The sequence below is a fragment of the Rhinoraja longicauda genome, chromosome 42 (genome assembly GCF_053455715.1).
Source record: "Rhinoraja longicauda isolate Sanriku21f chromosome 42, sRhiLon1.1, whole genome shotgun sequence".
Classification (NCBI taxonomy): Eukaryota; Metazoa; Chordata; class Chondrichthyes; order Rajiformes; family Arhynchobatidae; genus Rhinoraja; species Rhinoraja longicauda.
The window spans coordinates 5838340-5859906 of NC_135994.1; the positions used below are offsets into that span (position 1 = coordinate 5838340).

Here is a 21567-nt window from a genome sequence, read left to right on the forward strand (position 1 = left end):
AGCTTTCTCCCACCCTACATTCACTCCAAAGAAGGGTCTCAACCTGAAACATCACCCGCCTGTTCTCCAGAGATGCTTCCTGATCCACTGAGTTACTCCAGCATTTTGTGTCCTATTTACAATGAACTGTGGCAAACGTCCAAGCTCATTTAATGAGGCAGGTCACCGGCTAGTATATGTCATGGCTATTCCCCTCTTCAATCCATTCTGACACTTGTCCCACATTTACTCCCACAACATCCAGATTGGACAAAGGAGGCTTTTTTTTTTGTCTCCCAAAAGAAGTTGCATTGCTTAAATCGTGCCAGATTTAATTGACCTGCAATATTTACTTATTATACATTCCCAGCATTTGAATTTATTGTCTGTTATTCAAACAGAGCCAAAAGCACACGTTAACTAATTATGGCTGTACAACGGCACTCTCTGTTCACGCTGGCGCCATGCCATTGAAAATAAGAGCACAAAACATGTTTCATCACATATCTTGGGTTCAGAGCATGTTCAGAAGTTGGCACTTTGAAGATTTTAAGAAAATAAAAAAACCGTCAAAGACAAAAGTAAAGGAAGTGGCTCTCTGGGGGAAGCTTTGAGCAAGAATCATCATGCAGTTGAACATTATACACACATTCACATAACCTGTTTGCAAACGCCAATAAATTAATACTGCATACCCTACTCAATGTTTAAACCGACCTCTATAATGTAACAATGCCATACCTGCCCTCTCCACCCCATGCACTGTTCGGTGTGATAATCACCTCCCTACAATTATCTGTGTCAGTGTTGTACACATAGATCTTTAGCGGTTTTCCGTTGTGGGACTCAATCAAAGAGAACAGGTCTTCAGACTGGAACAGAACAAAGAAAAATAGTGTTAGTACTCTGGCTCCTCTTCACCGATTTATACACCAACAAATAAATCACACAAAAATTTAGTTTCCTTTCGCCTCCATGCACCATCCTGACCACACCTTTTGCAAGAAATACAAGTAGCACAATACTTAAAACAAAAAAAACTTCAACCATCAGTAATAGTGCGACTACTTTGTGTCACAAAAGCTTGAACAAACAAATTACAGCTTCCCCAAATCAGAATTGATGGCCATTTTTCCACTTAATCTGGAAAAATAAATACAATTGTGGGAAAGAAAGGAGAATGAAATAGGGGGAGCACAGAACCACACCGATCGCCTCCAGTTTGCGTCTCCCCTTCCCACTGGGAGGCTGTATTACATGGGGAAAAAAAGCTACACATAACACACAGTAGGACGGATGTACATTTAAACATCAGTCATTGAAACAGCGGCACAGCGTGCAGATCTCATCAAATTAACTTTTTAATTCTCTTCTTTAATAACTGCCATACCAGTCAGCATATATATCCACACAAACATCCAGGAGAATTGGTTAACTCTAGCGGCATGGTGGCGCAGCGATAGAGTTGCTGCCTCACATGGGGCCAGAACCCCGGGTTCAATCCTTACTGTGGGTGCCGTCTGTACGATGTTTGTACGCTCTCCCCGTGACCTGCGTGGGTTTTCTCCGGGTGCTCCGGTTTCCTCCCACACTCCAAGCAGGCACAGGTTTGTAGATTACTTGGCTTCGGAAAAATTGTAAATTGTCCCGTGTGCGTGCATACGTGTAGGATAGTGTTAGCGTGCGGGGGTCGCTGGTCGGCGCAGACTCGGTGGGCCGAAGGGCCTGTTTCCGCGCTGTATCTCTAAACTCAACTAAACTACAGTAGCTTCAGTTACTTAATAATTAATGAGGAGAAATATTTCATGACTCAGACAGAGAGACGTCAATAAGATGTACTGGGCCACTACATTGCACATCATAGCTTAAATGCTTTTTTCTGTTGAACTTAGCCAAAAGGGCACTGTTACATTTCAGTATTTGAAATGCAGCAAAAACCTTTGGGATTCATGGACACTGCATCCATCATAGTTGTCTGCAGCTTAGACTGACAAGCTTGCCTCTGAGATTCCACCACCAAAAAAACGCACAATAGAAAATTTCACTGGGCATTTTGTCGAAGACGAGTTGTACTCTTTACATTAAACACTGTAGAACTGGTCAGTTACACCCTGCTGACTATGAGTGAGGCAGGTATAGGGATCCAGAATGTCATGAGACAGAAGCCTTAACCTGTGAGTTTGTCCAATAGGTTTAGGTTCTTGCAGCCTGTGTGAATGAAAACAGTGACTACTGGGTGAATGAGCAAATGGATCACAGCACTGTGATAAAGGGAGTTCTCCCCGCCCCTCTTTCCCCTGTGCCCCACCTTGACTCACACATATTTCTCCCCCTGACCCTACCTACATTCCTTCCTCTAGCTTCACAAATTCGCAACTCTTGAATCCTTTTGTCTCACACCCTCTGTCTTTTCATCTCTGGCGTTTTCCCAACCATCTGCCTATCAAAACCCTCCCATCAACTTGGATCAACCCATTACCTGCCAGGCTTTGTCCTGCCCCTCCCGTCTTTCAGTTTTCTTTTCTCTCCCCCCCTCCCCACCCACACAATCAGTCCGAAGGGACCTGACACAAAAGTCACCGATCCATGGTTTCCACAGATGCTGCCTGACCCGCTGAGTTATTCCAGCACTCCGTGAAACGTCACCTATCCATGTTCCCCACAGATGCTGCCTGACCCGCTGAGTTACTCCAGCGCTTTGTGAAACGTCACCTATCCATGTTCCCCACAGATGCTGCCTGACCGGCTGAGTTACTCCAGCGCTTTGTGAAACGTCACCTATCCATGTTCTCCAGAGATGCTGCCTGACCCGCTGAGTTATTCCAGCACTCTGTGAAACGTCACCTATCCATGTTCTCCAGAGATGCTGCCTGACCCGCTGAGTTACTCCAGCGCTTTGTGTCTCTTTCTGCGGTAAACGGAGCCTTTCAAGTTGGGAGAGTGAAAAGAATCGTAGCGGGAATAGGGAACCGTGCTGTTAGGCGGAGAACCAGCAACATACAGGACAAAGGAGATGGTTCTACTGAAGGGACGAGCAAATTTTTTTTTTAAAAGGACCGCAAAGATAATAAATCGCTGTATTATTATATAAAATGCAAATTGGCACAGGGTAAATAAAGTAAGAAGGTTGAATAAGTGGTTCAAAGTTTGTATGAGAGAAAGGAATTTAAATTGATGGGGCACAGGCAGCAGCATTGGGGAAAGAGGGAACCGTTCTGTCAGATCAGTCTGAAGAAGGGTCTCGACCCGAAACGTCACCCATTCCTTCTCTCCCGAGATGCTGCCTGACCTGCTGAGTTATTCCAGCATTTTGTGAATAAATCGATTTGTACCAGCATCTGCAGTTATTTTCTTATACTGTCAGATCAGGTTTCTCTTGAATCAAGCTGGGACCTGTTGCACTAACGTACTGAATAACTAGGCCTGCAGATGAGGCATTATTAAATCATGGATAAAAGTGGAGAGGGTGAGGTGGGTTCTGGTGAACCTGGTGAAAAAGTGAAAGACATAGTAAAAAATTCATTGGAATGCAAACAGCATTGTACATAGGTTGACACAAAAAGCTGGAGTAACTCAGCGTGTCAGACAGCATCTCTAGAGAGAAGGAATGGGTGACATTTCTGGTCTTAAGAAGGGTCTCGACCCGAAACGTTTCAGGTTGAGACCCTTCTTCAGACTGAGTGTCAGGGGAAAGGGAAACGAGAGATATAGACAGTGATATCGAGAGATATAGAACAAATGAATGAAAGATATGCAAAAAGGTAATGATGATAAGAGAAACAGGTTATTGGTAGCTGTAGGTTAGGTGAAAACAAGTTACAAACAATGAGACTCAACAAGGCGACTTTGAAACTAGTACAATGACTTGAGTGGGGGAGGGGCGGAGAGAGAGGGAATGCAAGGGTTACATGAAGTTAGAGAAGTCAATGTTCATACCGCTGGGTTTAAAGCTGCCCAAGCAAAATATGAGGTGCTGTTCCTCCAATTTGCATTTGGCCTCACTCTGACAATGGAGGAGGCCCAGGACAGAAAGGTCAGTGTGGGAGGGGGAAGGGGAATGGGAATTTAAGTTTTTGGCAACTAGGAGGTGAATTAATGCCACAAATAAAAATAAATGGGTCCAATTTAATGCTGCTAGATGTGGCTGCAAGGTGACTTGGATTAAGAATTAAACTCGGCAAGATGCTTCACATAGGAGCGACAGGAAAAATGGTGGAGGAAGCATTGTCAGCTTGATACTAAAGGGATAAAGGCAGGAGAACAGAAGTCTCCTAACTCAGAAATTCAAGTGGTGGAATCAGTTTAGGAAGAGCTAAGAAAGAACAAGGAGCAGAGAACACTGGTGGGAGAACACAGGACCCTAAACTGCAGTGGGACAGTAAGGCTGGGTATAAATTAGCAAATTAAATACAAAGCTCGGTGGCAATGTGAGCTGTGATGAGGGTTGCTTTAAGGGTGAAACAGGCAGGCTAAATGAACAAGAATATAACGTTGTAAGCACCCTCTATGTGGCGACTATTTGCATACCTTGGGTACGCAAGCAAAGAATTTCACTGTGACTTGTCACATGTGACAATAAAGTATTCCATTCATTCATACAAGAGGGACATGGCAGTTGGAATATAATGTTGAAAAATGTACGGTCAGCTCCTTTTTATAGAGAGAAAATAGAAAGGAGAGAGATCACATGGTGCTGATGCTCAGAGGTAGCTGAGGGTCCTCGAACACAGATTAATGTGCTGGTATCAAGCAATTAGGAGGACAAATGGTATGTTGGGTTTAATTGTAAAAGGATCTCCATGCAAGAGTGGAGAAGTCTTACTCAAACGATGTAGGGCCGTTGCAAGACTGCATCTGGATCATCGTGGATGAGTCTGATTTTCCTACCAATATTTGTGTTAAAGTGCAAGTGGGATGTGGAGGCTAAACTACTGAGTATACTCAAGAACAATGAATAGATCTTTAGACATTAAGGAAATTGAGAGTTTATGGGGGTTAAAGCAGGAAAGCAGCACCAAGGTAAAAGATTAGCCATGATTTTGTTGAAGAGGGGAGCAGGTGAGAGGGGCTGAATGGTCCACTTTAGCTGAGTTTGGAAATACAGCACGGAAGCAGGCCCTTCGCCCCACCGACCAGCGATCCCCACACTAACGCCATCCTACACACACTAGCGACAATTTTACTTTTGTACCAAGCCAATGAGCCAACAAATCTGTACGTCTTTGGAGCGTGGGAGGAAATCCATGCAGGTCATGTGGAGAATGTGCAAACTCAATACAGACAGCACCCGTAGTCAGGATTGAATCCGGGTCTCTGGCGCTATAAGGCAGCAACTCGACCACTGCGCCACCGTGCCTGCACCGTGCTGAATGGCCTACTCTTGCTTTTATTTCTTACATTCACGTACAAATTCAATTACCCCCCAAGAAGGAAAAGGAATCAACTTGCAGTTACCTCACGGAGGATAGCTTCTGCTCCAATAATGTAATCTGTGTATGGCCTCAGACCAGCTAGTGCAGCAGGGGAATTGGGCTCCACTTCCTGCAAGATTTAAACAATAGATGTGTACACACACACACAAACACACAAAATGAGCAACCGTAACAAACCCCACCCAAATAATGAAAACATTATCGGAAAATTCATGACCATTTAAAAAAAAAAAAAAAGTGCCAACTGTTCCTACTCAGTCCATCACTCTCATATTCGTTTCCACGTGCTTAAAAGTAGGCAGCGAGTCTCCACACTTGCAAACCTCACAGACAAATCAGAAATCGTGGGCAAATATATTTCCCTCACCATATATTTCCCTTCCCGAGTTGCATAACCTAGTCTCCGCAGAGACTGAGGATCACAGTTGGGATGCTCCATTTCTATATTATTTTAATAGCTCCTTTACCCAATTTCAATGATAAAAGCTATAGCTAAAAAGGAAAATGTTTATGGCTAGAAGCCTCCTTTGGCAATCGTTTGGGGTTGAGGACAGCCTGCTTCTACTCCGAGTTCTGTGGGTTCCGAGGTGACTGATGGTAACCACAGACTCTTCCACAGATGGGGCAGGAGGTGCTTGAGGTGATGGACATTCCTTCCGCTATTTATTTTGAGAGCTTCATTGCGCCCCCAGTGCCTTGAATCAAAGCTCTCAGCACCAGCACATTTGAGCAATCATGGGGCAACGATTCCCAAGGGCTTTTTTGCCCCCCCTCAAGGATATCCTTGAATTTTAAAAAAAATACACTAGGAACTGCAGGTGCTGGCTTAAAAGAAAACACAAAGTGCCAGTCTGGCTGAGCACTTCAACTCCCCCTCCCACTCCCAGTCTGACCTTTCTGTCATGGGCCTCCTCCAGTGCCATAGTGAGGCCCACCAGAAATTGGAGGAACTGCACCTCATATTTCGCTTGGGCAGCTTGCAGCCCAACAGTATGAACATTGACTTCTCTAACTTTAGATAGTTCCTCTGTCCCTCTCTTCCCCTCCCCCTTCCCAGTTCTCCCTCTATCTTCCTGTCTCCACCTATATCCTTCCTTTGTCCTGCCCCCCTGACATCAGTCTGAAGAAGGGTCTCGACCCGAAACGTCACCCATTCCTTCTCTCCCGAGATGCTGCCTGACCTGCTGAGTTACTCCAGCATTTTGTGAATAAATACCTTTGATTTGTACCAGCATCTGCAGTTATTTTCTTACACTACCTGGAGTAACTCAGCAGGTCAGGCAACGTCTCTGGAGACAACAGGTAGGCGACGTTTTGGGTCGGGACACAATAAGGGTCCCCACCCGAAACGTCGCCTTTCCAGGTTCTCCAGAGTTGCTGCTTGATCGGCTGAGTTATCCCGATGAGAATCCCCCTCCATTCACCTAGTAGCCCCTTTCTGTGACAGCATCCATTTCAGGAGTCTGGTGTCAGGTACAACAGAGGCAACCACGTATAATAAGCCTTCAGTGCTGGGGACATTGCGTTGGACAGAGGGAAGGAGTGGACTGAGGCTCACTTATCTTTCCAGTGATTGGCAAGGTTTTGCAGAGATAAGTCTCGGTGCTACATCTGGGAGACTACTCCAAGGCACAAAGTGGCACTACCCAGTCATAATACCCACAGAACCCGACCAGCCATGAGATCAGACATGGACAGTGGACAAATAAATATCGGCACCAAAAGGAATTGTAGGTATCAGTATTGTTTAAGCAAAAATCACCATTTTCTGGAGAGTGGTACAGAAAATTGAATACGAATATACTTTACAAAAGTTACTTAAGACACACTTTTATTCCAAAATAAGATGACCAAAATTACGGCAATGCCAAATGTATTAGCTTTCCACCTGTCCAAATGGCACTGGAAACCGGGCAAGTGCAGCTGTGTTGAAGTCCAAAATATCCACAGTTTGCTGTCCAAATTGAATTGGTTCACCTTTAGCTTCACAAGAACCCCAGTTTGTGGTCTGCCTTACCAGTGACAGCCACTGAATGGCATATGATTGAGGTATTTGCACAGCAAATATGAATTAGACCCACTTATGTTTTTGTGTAGGAAGGAACTGCAGATGCTGGTTTAAACGGAAGACAGACACAAAAAGCTGTAGCTCAGCGGGACGGGCAGCATATCTTCAGATGGGTCTCGACCCAAAACGTCACCCATTCCTTCTCTTCAGAGATGCTCCCTGTTCCGCTGAGTTACTCCAGCTTTTTGTGTCTATCTTCCACTTAAGTTTTTGCCTATTCCAGTAATGCGCTAGTCATTGCCAAATCAACTTCTATGCCACTGAAAATGAATCCAATGCACAATGCGGCCATCTTATTCCTTCAGGATTGAACTGCTGCCAATGATAAAAATGTCGATTTCTGTTAAAATAGAACCTTTCCACCCTCTAACCCCACCCTCTTTGCTGTTCTTGATGTGCCACTGAATTTACCCTTTAATTTACACTTCCTCCCCATTCCTTACAATGCCAATTTCACAATCCCAGTCAGATAACAAAACTGCAGAATTGTTTTTCACATTCACACACGTCCCAAATGTCTCGTTTCCCCTCACTATGTCATCATCAGCCCACACTTCCAGTAATGGGCTACACAAAAACAAAACATAAATATTGAACAGCAGAGGTTTGTTGGCCTGCCACAGCAAGTGATAGTCCAACATATAAAAGCAGCCGAGACACAAAAAGCTGGAGTAACACAGTGGGACGGGCAGCATCTCTGGAGAGAAGGAATGGGTGACGTTTCGGGTCGAGACCCATCTTCAGACCGGTTAGGGATAAGGGAAACGAGAGATATAGACGGTGATGTGAAGAGATAAAAAACAATGAATGAAAGATATGCGAAAAAGTAACGATGATAAAGGAAACAGGCCATTGTGATCTGTTTGTTGGGTGAAAATGAGAAGCTAGTGTGTCTTGTGTGGGGGAGGGGATGCCGGGGCTACCTGAAGTGAGAGAAATCAATATTCATACCACTGGGCTGTAAGCTGCCCAAGCAAAATATGAGATGCTGTTCCTCCAATTTGAGTTTAGCCTCACTCTGACAATGGAAGAGACCGAGGACAGAAAAGTCTGTGTAAGAATGAGAAGGAAAATTAAAGTGTCCAGCAACCGGGAGATCAGGTAGGTTCAGGCGAGCTGAGTGAAGGTGTTCTGCGAAACGATCGCTCAGTCTGCGTTTGGTCTCGCCGATGTATAAGAGTCCACATCTTGAACAATGGATAGAGTAGATGAGGTTGGAGGAGGTGCAAGTGAACCTCTGCCTAATCTGAAAGGACTGTTGGGGTCCCTGGACAGAGTCGAGGGAGGAGGTATAGCGACAGGTGTCGCATCTTCTGCGGTTGCAGGGGAAGGTACCTGCGGAGGGGGTGGTTTGGGTGGGAAGGGATGAGTGGACCAGGGTGTCGCGGAGGGAACGGTGTCTGCGGAAGGTGGAAAGGGGTGGAGATGGGAAAATCTCCCTGGTTAACTCATCCCTTCCCACCCAACCTGTCCAAACGTTTCTTAAACGTTGCAAACTAAATCATGCGTAAACTACCTCCTCCGGCAGCTCGTTCCATACACCCACCAACAAGGAAACCTTTTGTTGCGTGCTAATCAGTCAGCAGAAAGACAATACATGATTACAATCGATCCATCTACAGTGTATAAATACATGATAAGGGAATAACATTTAGTGCAAGGTAATGCCAGCAAATTCCAGTCGTCTGAGGGTCATCAAAGAGGTAGCCAGTAGTCCAGCACTGCTCTCTCACACACAGAGATAAATTGTACATACCAAGATGTGCCAAACATTTTCATTTGCTCCTTCAAAGCTGCAGAACCGAATGCTGACTCCAAGCAGCCCCTGTCCTCCCCAGAGGTTACTGGGCGTTGCACTGATTTCGCGAACAGCCTGAGTCTTAGTGTTGTAAATAGCCATTTTGAGTGACTTCTCCACATTGCCTAGTAACAGCTCCCGTAGTGCATTGTCATCTTTATCCTAAAAGTAGCAAGGAATAGAAAAGGATTAGAAAAATAGTGCACTCGTTTAGAACTTGGAAGGCTCCAAACTTGATCCCAGTCCGTCTAACATTAGCCAGCCTCAGCAAAGATGGCAGTCGAGGACCTCAGTAACAGAGAAAGCAATGCACTTCCCAATAAGAAATGAAGCACATCACATTCGGCAGTGAAGCTCCTGATATTACGAGACAACAAGGTAAATATTCATAAAGCAATTGCTTCATTTCATATCAAAAAGATATATTATGAAGGGCCTGTTTCCATGCTGTACAGCTCTATAATTCTGTGCAACCCCACGGACTCACAGCACAAGTTGAGAGTCTAACTTACAGCTGGGATTGTATCCTAGCATCCATACGAAAAAAATGGGAGAGTGAAAACTAAAGTGCTCACGCTACCAAGCAGAGGTAAAGTACGGAGATGAGAAAGATATGGTTGCAGTTGTGTTTGCTGCAACCTATTTTTACACCTCTACTCTACAAGAGATAGAATCTAATCCCTGGGAAACATATGCACCACACACAAGGAATGAGCATAGCTGTAAAGCTGCAGAATTCCTCTGTGAGCCAAGCTCAACACTTCATTGTCGCGTCAGGAACCGTTAATTAATATTAAGTGTGCTTTTCTGCAGCAATGAAACCATGCATGCCAAACAGGACAGTAAGAATACCAACGATTCTTTGCTGCCTCACCCTGGTGCAGCATTGTGAAGCAAATTCCCAGAGTGAATACGCTGTGGGAAATTAGTGCTCATGAAGCCAGATCTTGCATCGGTGAGATTTTGACAGGCAAGATATGCAAAACTGCACTGAAGCATTTTGATTATTTTATGGCCCTGGCCAATTGAAATGGAAAATCAACAAAAATGAATACTTGTAGGAAGGAACTGCAGATGCTGGTTTAAACCGAAGATAGACACAAAACGCTGGAGTAACAGGCAGCATCTCTGGAGAGAAGGAATGGGTGACGTTTCGGGTTTGGGTCTAGAGAAAGGTCTCGACCCAAAATGTCATCCATTCCTTCTATCCCTGAATTACTCCAGCATTTTGTGTCTATGTTAAAAATGAATACTTCCGTTGTTTTGTAGTCTGCAAGTGAAGTGTTAACGGTGTTGCTCGCAGTCAGCAGTACCACTTAAGTATCATTCATCCCTCATCCAACCACACTGGAAACATTGAGGCAACTACTAATTCTTCGGCAACTAGAAGCCAGCTAAACACTCAGCCTGCTTCCTCTGCCCTCTGTTGCACTGCCACACAATAGGTTGAGTACTCTGGCCATCTATATACTAAAACTCTCGTTTGTTATCTTGTTTGTGACTGAACTTCAGCCAAAACGGTACACGATAGCGTGACAATTTTAGGCCCACCTTACTCACCATGGTCACTTCAGTGATAATGCAAGTAGTTTTATTGAAATCCGTGTTATATTTTTTAAGTTATTCACATTTTTAAGTTTAAAAGGAGGGGAGGGGGAGGAGGGAGGAAGGGGGGAGAAGGGAAAGGGGAGGGGGGGTTGAGGAGGGAGGGGAGGGGGGAGGACAGGGTGCTGCACCAATGCAGGAGTGATAATGCAAGTAGTTTTATTGAAATTGGTGTTATACTTTTAAAGTTATTCACATTTTAATGCTTAACTCTATCTCCTAGGGAGGGAGGAGGGAGGGAGGATAAGGGGGGTTGAGGGGGATGGAGAGGGGGAAGGGGAAGTGGGGAGGGGTGGGGGAGGGGGGTAGGAGAGGGTGCTGCATCAATGCAGGAGAGATTTGGGCCCAACGGGTCCACTTGGTCTAGTCTGCTATAATAATAAAAACAATGTTCAGGGGGAAATCCTAAAGAAATCCTCGATCTTCTAAATCGGCTAGGAGAACCACTTCACCAGTAACAATGCACAAGAACTAAATACAGTACCCCTGCATGACTGAATCAAATAACCCTCCTTGGTTTATAACCATCAAAGAGTTTTAGTATTAATCTGTGATACAAACGAAGAAACCTTAAGCTTTAAGGTTAGATTAAGGGGTGATCAGTGATCAAATATGGAGGCGTTAGTCACAAGAGGAACAGAGGACATAGGTTTAAGTCAAGAACCAGAGGACATAGGAATAGGGTGAATGGGGAATGATTTTTTTGGAACTCGAGGGGTAACTTTTTCACACAGAGGGTGGTGGGTCTAAGGAACGAGCTGCCAGAGGAAGTAGTTGAAGCAGGGACTATCACAACGTTTAGGAAACATTTAGACAGGTACATGGATAGGACGGTTTTAGAGGGATATGGGTCAAACGCAGGCAGGTGGGACTAGTGTAGATGGGACATGTTGGTTGGTACGGACGTTGGGCTGAAGGGCCTGTTTCCACGCTGTATAACTCTATGACTCTAAGATGGTAACAAGGATCAGGGTTGCAGTTGAGTCAAGTAATATCAGAGGTGCTTAGTGGAGCGACGAACAGTGCCACGTGTTTGGCAGACGCATCAGGAAGGTTGGAATAATCAATCTATGACAGTGGTACCTAGCTTGAAGAATTATGATCAACTAAGTAAATGGACAAAAGATATTGCACAGAAGCAAAAATCTGCAGCAGAAAGCAAGGGTTATTCGACCGGAAGAGGACACAAAAAATTGAATATGGATTTTTCCACTTTCTAAAATGGACACACAAACATTGGGAACAAACTCACCAGCCTCCTGTCACCTGCTGAGATGATAAAATCAAAGAATGGTTCCAGCCCAGCCCAGTATCCTGGGGAGTTTTCCTGCACCTGTTCAAAATAAAAATAAAAATAATATTTAAAAACTGATCAGTCTTTAAACATGGAAACACAAGAGACTGTAGATGCTGAAATCTTAAGCTAAAACAAAACACTGGAGGAACTGAGCAGCTCAGGCAGCATTTGTGGAGGAAGTGGACAGACGACGTTTCAGGTCAAGTTCCTCCAGCACTTTGTTTTTTGTTCAGTCGTTAAACATTTCAGATTCAGTAGCAGTATTCGTGGGCGGCACGGTAGCGCAGCGGTAGAGTTGCTGCTTTACAGCGAATGCAGCGCCGGAGACTCAGGTTCGATCCTGACTACGGGTGCTGCACTGTAAGGAGTTTGTACGTTCTCCCCGTGACCTGCGTGGGTTTTCTCTGAGATCTTCGGTTTCCTCCCACACTCCAAAGACGTACAGGTATGTAGGTTAATTGGCTGGGTAAATTGTAAAAAAAAAAATTTGTCCCTAGTGGGTGTAGGATAGTGTTAATGTACGGGGATCACTGGGCGGCACGGACTTGGAGGGCCGAAAAGGCCTGTTTCCGGCTGTATATATATGATATGATATGATAGTATATTTGAAGCACATATCCTTTCAATACTGAAGTAACCCGGCCTTCAGGAATAGTTCAGGTCAGCTACTGCAAGCCTATCCAAAAATTGGAAGATATTGCATCCGATGTTCTAGCTCCTCCTGGGTTCAGAGGATGCAAGGAAAACTACCCCAAGTCATAGTCAATAGGTGCAGGAGTAGGCCATTCGGCCCTTCGAGCCAGCACCGCCATTCACCGTGATCATGGCTGATCATCTGCCCACAATTTGAGACATGCATCTGTGGAGTGTGGGGAGGCGAGGGAGTGTAAAAGAGCAGTAACGTCTCACTAAACAGAACATTGAAGCAACTTATGTGGACTAATTTTATCCCCTTTCAGTACACATGTTTCTCCCAAACAATAAGAAGGAATTGCAGATGCTGGTTTAAACCAAAGATAGACACAAAAAACTGGAGTAACTCAGCGGGACAGGCAGCATCTCTGGAGAGAAGGAATGGCTGATATTTCGGGTCGAGACCCGAAACGTCACCCATTCCTTCTCTCCAGAGATGCTGCCTGTCCTGCTGAGTTACTCCAGCATTTTGTGTCTAATACAGTAGGAGGCCCACGTCTCCTATACAACATGGCATAACTTAGGCAATGACAACTCCTATTGACAATATATTAGAAGAGATCACTTATAAACACAAACAGTTCATGAATTAAGATGGTTATGCAGTCCCGGGTCTCTGGCGCTGTAAGGCAGCAACTCTACCGCCGTGCCTCAATGTTGGAAACAGGCGCAATCCTTGATGGCGAGGCCAAACCCAAGTTCTACAGTGAATGATGATGCAGGCATTTTTAATGATGACTGTAAAGTTTAATTATCAACTGACAAATGTCGGTTGCCAAATAACAGCATTGTGGTAAGACATCATAAAACACAGAGTAACAGATTAGCACAATGTAAAGGTGCTGAAGGCACCCAGGTCTTACTGTAACTCGATCAAAAAGGTTCAGTGAGTGCAGATGGAAGGTTCCCTCACTGTCTTCCCTCCCCCACAGTGTAAACTACACTCCAGATGATATTAATCCACTTCATTTGCAGTTGATAAATCCACTTCATTTTATTATTGATAAATACTCTGTCGAATTTGTGTGATCAAAAGTTTAGAAAAAAAAGTTCTTCCACGTCTAACCGCAGCACAAATATACAGATTTGACCCCCCCCCCCAATCTCCCACCCAAGTTTCAAACCCTACTGAGTTGCTCTAACAATTTGCGTCTTCTTTTGTAAACCAGCATCTGCAGTTCCCAGTTTCCCAATATTAACCTTTCTGTCCTGAGCCTCCTCCATTGCCAGAGTGAGGCCACTCAGACTGGAGGAACAGCACCTCATATTCCACTTGGGTGGCTCACAACCCAATGGTATGAACATTGAATTCTCCTATTTCAGGTACCTCCCCTCCCCCCCCACCCTCAAACCCGTAATTAGTCCATTTCCCCTCCTCCATCAGACCCTCTCTACTCCGTCTCCTATTTTCCTTTTCTCCCCTCTTCTCCCCTCCCCCCAACCCCACCCCCACCATTCTCTTCCACCCACTTTCCCACCCTCCAGATTTTAATTAGGGTCTTGGGAAGCACACGATGAAAATGTGGGCCTGCAAGATAGCTATTGAGACAAGTGATGTGGCTTAAATTATGTAAATATGTAGAGCCCATCCCACGCCTTTACTCTTTCAAAGTGCGTTATAAAAGGAGCGCCCAGCATGCCTACTGGTTCTCTAATCCAAATGTAAAAGCAGCCCAGCGGATGCAAAATGCTCCCAACCCAAAACTGGATGCAATATGAACACAAATAAAAAAGCACTATTATATATCACAATCACTCTCTTCAAGGCTGAAAAGCCCTCATTTTCCCCCTCAGTCCTTGAGCATGGCTGGCTGCTCACTTCTGTGCAGCAAAATGTCTCCTATGTTCTCCAAGTGGGGGAACAGCCTACTCTCAAGCCAGGAACTAGGTAAAAAGCTAGAAAGCAGGCCGGACTTGCATTTGCATAGCACCTTTGGGAAGCACTTTACAAGCAATGAAGGTCTTTTTGGAAGTGTCGTCATTGTTGCAAGGCAGGAAAAATTTGTCGAAAGAGCAACGAGATAATGACTGGATGCTTTTTATGTGATAATCATTGTGGAACTTGTCCACTTGAGAGTATTTCATGAGGTAATATTTTCCCCACATTACTCAAAGACAAGGAATTGAACGTGAACAAAGTGTAGACGGTGGAAATCTGAAAAAAATCATCTTGTAAACACGTGGCAAGTCAGGCTGCGGAGAAATATTTCAGGTCAAAAAGCCTTCGTCAGAGTGCTAATTCTGTTTCTCTTTCCTGGATGCTGCTTGATCTACTTAGCGTTTCCAGCATTTTCTGTTTAACCCCTGAATCCCAGCCTGCATGATTCATCTGAAAAGTAGCCACTCAATGGGTCCAAGTGCATCTCAGCATTGAACTCAGTGGAAAGTATGAATCCGTCAGATTTTCTATTTATCCACTACCTCACAAACCTCAATAGAACAAAGAACAGTACAGTAGGAAAGAACTGCAGATGCTGGTTTAAATCAAAGGATTTAAATGGCCACATGGATATACAGGGAATGGAACGATATGGATCACGTGCAAGCAGATGAGAATAGTTTAACTTGGCATCATGTTCAGCACAGGTATTCTGGGCCCGTTCCTGTTCTTTGGTAGACACAAAATGCTGGAGTAACTCAGCGGGACAGGCAGAGTCTCAAGCCGAAACGTCACCCATTCCTTCTCTCCAGAGATGCTGCCTGTCCCGCTGAGTTACTCCAGCATTTTGTGTCTACCAAAGAACAGTACGGGGGGGGGGGGGGGGGGGGGGGGGGAGGAGGGGGAGAGAGAAAGACTTGGGAGAAAGCTCTGGGTTAAAAGGCACTTTCTTTTCTCACCCAATCCTCCAGTAAGAGGAAATCAAATCCACACAGGAATATTCCACTTGGCATTAAGCCAGGGGTGTGTTGCTTCCCATCTCAGGACAACAGGGAAACAAAGAAACTTCCCAGCTTTGATGAATTTAACCCTCCACCTCTAGTCTGTTGTCAAGCCAAATTCATACTGCTCCCAATTTAGCCACTGGAGCATATGCAAATTCCACTGGCAGCTGCTGTTTTTTTTAATCCTATTAATTTTATGATTGAATTCTTGAACATTATTACAAAATGGTTACACATCCTCTGGAACAACTGTACAGTTTCTATACCAATTTGACAATTCACATGATAACACTGCTCCAGACCATTCTGCACAATGATCTCATTGTGCTTCAGCAGGTTACAATAATCCAACAGGAAACCTTCACCATAGTACCACAATTAATGCATTTAAATGCATTTTAATAACACAGCACTCTATGATGTAATTAAAACATTTCAAGAGTACTTCACAAAATGAATTACTTTTGAAGTGCAATATTAACACAAGCAAATCTATTGGCCATTCAGCACAGTAATGCCCGTAAGCAATGAGATCGACAACCGGCTTCCATTTTGTTTGGATGGTGTTTGTGGAAAGAAGATTGCCAGCCAAGAAAGACCAAACACTTACTGATCCTCAGTGAAAATCACCAGGAAACCAGTCCTCAATCTCCACTTGATCCACCAGGTGAATTCTCTATTTAACATGAATGTCAGCTACAAAACGATAACATTCCCTTACAATAACCTATGCATCTCAGAGGGTTCAAAAGACATCACACAAGAGAAGTTTGGGAAGGGGCAAGAAAGGGCAAGCACGGTGGCACAGCAGCACAGTTGCTGCTTTACAGCGCCAGAGACCCGGGTTCGATCCTGATTACAGGTGCTGGAGTTTGTATGTTCTCCTGGTGAGCTCCGGTTTCCTCCCACACTCCAAAGACGTACAGGTTTGTAGGCTAATTGGCTTGATAAAATTGTAAATTGTCCCTAGAATAGCATTAGTCGGCACGGACTCGGTGGGTCAAAGGGCCCGTTTCTGCACTGTATCTCTAAACTAAACTGAAAGCATGACCAAATAAGGACTAACCACCAGACTACCACAGAATCATACACCTAACAAGTCAATGATTATTGGAGAAAAGACTGATTTAGTAATCTCTTCAGACGAAGAGTTACTCCAGCAACAGCACAAACATGTATCAGAGCACTACATATGCAATGACACAGAGAACAAAAGGTACTGATTGTTACAATGCTTTGGTGCATTTTGCTGAGAAAATAAACCTAAAATACTGAACAAAAAAAATGATAAATTGAAGTCTCAGTTTATATGCTATTAATATCATTTGTAATCTTTTATTACCCATCATTCCTTTTTAATGCATTTTTAACACAAAGACAAAGGCTCCACAACTGATCGCATCTAGTCGTAACGTGGTCCTGCTGTTCTTTGGTGTCTTTGTAAACGGCCACAGTTGTTATAGGAATCACATCGCAAGATGAGAGACAGGGCATTTACTTTTTTTAAAATAAATGATTGATTATGATCAGGAATGAACTACAAATACAGGGCAAATTGCATCCTGCATGTTTCTCCCATCACCAACACCCACCCTCTAGCCTCAAAGTGATAGAATTCAACAGGAATTACTCACTTGCTCACCAAGAGACCTGTCAAAATGCCAAATGACCTCCCTGGCCCATGCCTGTTTCAAACATGGGCGAGGGGAGTCAAATGTGACTGCCTCTGACATTAAGGCAGTATTTGACATCGGAATCAAGGGATTTGGGGAGAAAGCAGGAACAGGGTACTGATTCTGGATATGGATACAAAAAGCTGAAGTAACTCAGTGGGACAGGCAGCATCTCTGGAGAGAAGGAATGGGTGATGTTTTGGGTCAAGACCCTTCTTCAGATTGATTCTGGATGATCAGCCATGATCATATTAAATGGCGGTGCTGGCTCGAAGGGCCTACTCCTGCACCTATTTTCTATGTTTCTATGACATCAGACAAAGTAAGTTGGTTGTGATGGTTTAAAGTCAATCAGCCCAGCCCCAGGACATTGATGCAGGAGTGCCTCAGGGCAGTATCAATACCCAAACATCTTCAGCTGCTTCAACAATAATCTTCCTTCCATCATAAATTGCAAAGGCAATTCTACTCAGAACTCCTCAGCAAATAAAGCAGCCCGTGCCTGCATTCAGCAAGATGTCTTTAGTTTGGAGATACAGCGTGGAAACAGGCACTTTGGCCCACCGAGTTCACGTCGAACATCGATCACCCATTCACTCTATGTTATCCCACTTTCTCATCTACTCCATACACACTAGGGGCTATTTACAGAGCCCAATTAAACTACAAACCCTTTGGGATGTGAGAGGAAACCGGAGCACATGGAGGAAACCCACGTGGTCACAGGAGAACGTGCAAACTTCACACAGACAGAAACAGAGGTTAGGATCGAACCTGGGTCTCTGACATTGTGAGGCAGCAGCTCTACCAGCTGCGCCACTGTGTTGCCCATACATTCAGGTATGGGCCAGTAAGTGGCAATGATGCCCATCTACAACAAGAGAAAGTTCATCCACTTATCCTTAACATTCAATAGCATTATCATTGCCAAGTCCCCACCATCAAAATCCCACGGGTCACCACTGACCAGAGACAAATCTAAGTGGTTCGAGGCTAGACATCCAACAGCAAATTGCCAACCTTCTGAAACCCAAGCCTGTCCACCATCTACAAGGCACAAACCAGTATGCGACAAAATACCTACCAATTACCGAGGTGAATGCAATTAAACGACATTCAACTCATCTCCACAGGATAAAGCAGCCACTGGCCGGAAAAATGTCAGATGATGTTTACTCCAGACAAAAGTGAGGTGATACATCATGGGAGCTTTGATGAGGCTAGGACGAACACTGTGAATGGACCTTGGTGTACAAGTCCACAGATCCTTGAAGATAGCAACACAGCTAGGTTCAGAAGATATATGGAACAATGGCATTAATTGGTTTGGGAATAGAGTTCAGAATTAGGGAGGTTATGCCCAAACTTCTTAAAACCTTGGTCCGAATTCAGTCGGCGTACTGCAAGCAGTTCTGGACACCAAGGTACAGGAAGGATGTGATAGTGCTGGAGAGAACGCACGAGAGATTCACCAGGACGTTGCCTGGGATAGGGCAATTCACTCATGAGGAGCGACTGGAGAAGCCGGGTCTGTTCTTCCTGGAATGGAGGAGATCAAAAGGGGACATGTGTAGGAAAATAACTGCAGATGCTGGTTTAAATCGAAGGTAGACACAAAATGCTGGAGTAACTCAGCGAGTCAGGCTGCAGGAAACTCGTCCCCATATCAGAGATAGGCAACTAAAGGACACAGGTTTAAGATAAGGGGAAGAAACTTAGATGGCATCCAAAGAGGACCGTTCTCACCCAGAGAGTGGTGAATTCTTGCAATTGGTTGAAGCCGAGTTGCTGACAGCATTTAAGTAATGTTCAGATGAACACTTGAATTGCTAGGGTGGAGAAGGCAATGGACAAAGTACTGGATGATACAGAAGCGTACTCATTGGTCAGCATGAACAGGTCAGGTCGAATGGCCTGCTTCCATGCTGCCTGATTCTATAATATATTTGAAAAGGGAAATTCTGCAGTGCTACAGGGTTAAAACCAGAGGAATTACACTAATTGAATAAATCTTTCAAATAGCTGGCATGGGCCAGAGGACCTCCCACAGTTCTCCTGGATGATGACTATTTAAATAATTACAGTTTTGTAGCTCCAATGCATTTTGGATGAAAAGGGAGGGGAAAAGAAAAGCTTCTTTCATTTCATCTTCCTTTTATATTTACACTTGGAACTGGGACAACATTGAGAGATTAACACTTGCCACGTCAATACATTTCCATCTTTATTTGGCCAAAGACGAAAGGCACTTTAAAATAAGCTATTCTGCAGCTGTGAGGTCAGGAAGAAAGGGAACATGCTAACTTTGCCATTACTTATTACACAAAGGGATGACATTAGTTTGGAATGTGCAATTTTCAGCTGCATCTGTACTCTTCTAAACTAGGGCCAGTAAAACATAGTCAAAGTCATCCAAGGAACTTCACTGCGTACACATTGGGAAGTCATTTGCAACGAGCAGAAGAGATGCATACTATCTTCAATTAACTCATAAAACGAAATGAAGGCAGGGCAAAGGGCAAGACCATCGCTTGAAATAGTTAATAAAAATAAAAGATGAACATCACAGGACAACTGACAGGAATCGGACATTTTAACACTGCATTTATGGAGAGGAGCTATGAAGTCAATTAGATGATTATTTTTTTTTTTACATATTATAGTCACCCCGATTGTTTACAACATGGAAATTTCCAGAACCCTGGATTCAAATCAGGACAAGTGGAAACTCTCTTGCCGTTCCCTTCCTTAATGGAGAGTTGAAGGAACCAATTATTTGATGTGGAATTCACATCAAAGCACCTCACACAGCTCCCAACCACTCCCCTCTCGCCAAACAGGGGGGGGGGGCTTCGGTAAAACCCACGATCTCCAGTCTGAATTATTCTTCCTGCAAAGAGACCTCATTACATTTTTTTAAAAAACAGGTCTAAGCCCCAATTTGAAGCGAATGGGAGGGGAGAGGACGGAGAGGACGGAGAGGTCCACGCTGTCCAAGCAACGATTAATTAATGAATGCCCAGACAGTCCACATCCATCCGGTGGTAGATGGCGGTGAAGAGGCTGGACATTTTGAGCCGGGCCGGGGAGGCTCGATCGCTCTTCGGCCGGAGCTCCCGCCTCCGCCAAAGAGCCCGTGGTGGGGCAGCTCTACTACGACGTACCCGGAGGACGTGGAATCCCTCGGTCCTGCCGCCGGGAAGCGCCGTGCTCTGCGAGCCTCCCATCGGCGCCTCTCTCCGTCGAAGCGAGGCGATCGGGCCGAAGCTTTGCAGAAAGAAGCCCGCCGGGGCTCCTGTCCGCGCGTATCCGGGAGCCGGGGGGGGGGGGGGGGGGGGGGGAGACGGGGAGGGGGGGGGATGAGGGGCGGGTGAGGAGAGCGTCCACTACGACCGGGGAGGACTCGACGAGCGAGCGAGCGACTCCAGCTGCCAGCCCCGCCCCCTCCCCTCCCCCAGTCACACCCGAACAACGCCTGCTTCCATTGGCCAAGCCCCGGGAAGGCGGGATCTCCCGGTATCCTAGTAACGTGGCTGCTGCAAACCCAAAAAAAAGATGCTGGGGAACACCCAGCAGGCCGGGCAGCCTCTGTGGAGGGAGCAGCAGAGTTAAGTAGACCCTTCCTCAGAGCTGCCTCACAGCGCCAGAGACCCCGGTCCGATCCCAACCACGGGTGCTGCCTGTACGGAGTTTGTACGTTCTCCCCCCCCCCCCCCCCCCCCATATCAAAAATCTTCTAACCCCCCTCTCTAACTCCAGGTCCCTCAGGTCGGCCGACTTGGGGCTACTGACTATCCCGCGGTCTAGGCTTAAGCTCAGGGGTGACCGCGCTTTTGCGGTTGCAGCTCCTAGACTGTGGAACAGCATCCCTCTCCCCATCAGAACTGCCCCTTCCATCGACTCCTTTAAGTCCAGGCTCAAAACCTACTTCTACTCCCTAGCGTTTGAGGCCCTCTGAGGGGGCGCTGTGAACTGTTTACGTATGTGCTGTTATGTTTGTGTGCTACTGTATGTTCGTTCTTAGTACCTGAACTGATGTACAGCACTTTGGTCAACGTGGGTTGTTTTTAAATGTGCTATACAAATAAAATTGACTTGACTTGACTTTGTACGTTCTCCCCGTGACCCGCGTGGGTTTT

General features: G+C 45.2%; 1 protein-coding gene across 1 annotated transcript in view; it reads right to left on the reverse strand.

Moving 5' to 3' along the window:
- Positions 1-20769, reverse strand: part of LOC144611953 (Golgi reassembly-stacking protein 2-like) — a 40905-nt gene extending 20136 nt beyond the window's left edge. The window contains exons 1-5 of the mRNA XM_078431311.1: positions 20593-20769; positions 12135-12215; positions 9236-9439; positions 5434-5520; positions 721-851 (exon numbers count right to left, since the gene is read on the reverse strand). Coding sequence (XP_078287437.1) covers positions 721-851; positions 5434-5520; positions 9236-9439; positions 12135-12215; positions 20593-20655 — 566 coding nt within the window. The 5' untranslated portion in view covers positions 20656-20769. The remainder of the gene's footprint in view (positions 1-720; positions 852-5433; positions 5521-9235; positions 9440-12134; positions 12216-20592) is intronic.
- Between the last annotated feature and the right edge of the window lie 798 nt (positions 20770-21567).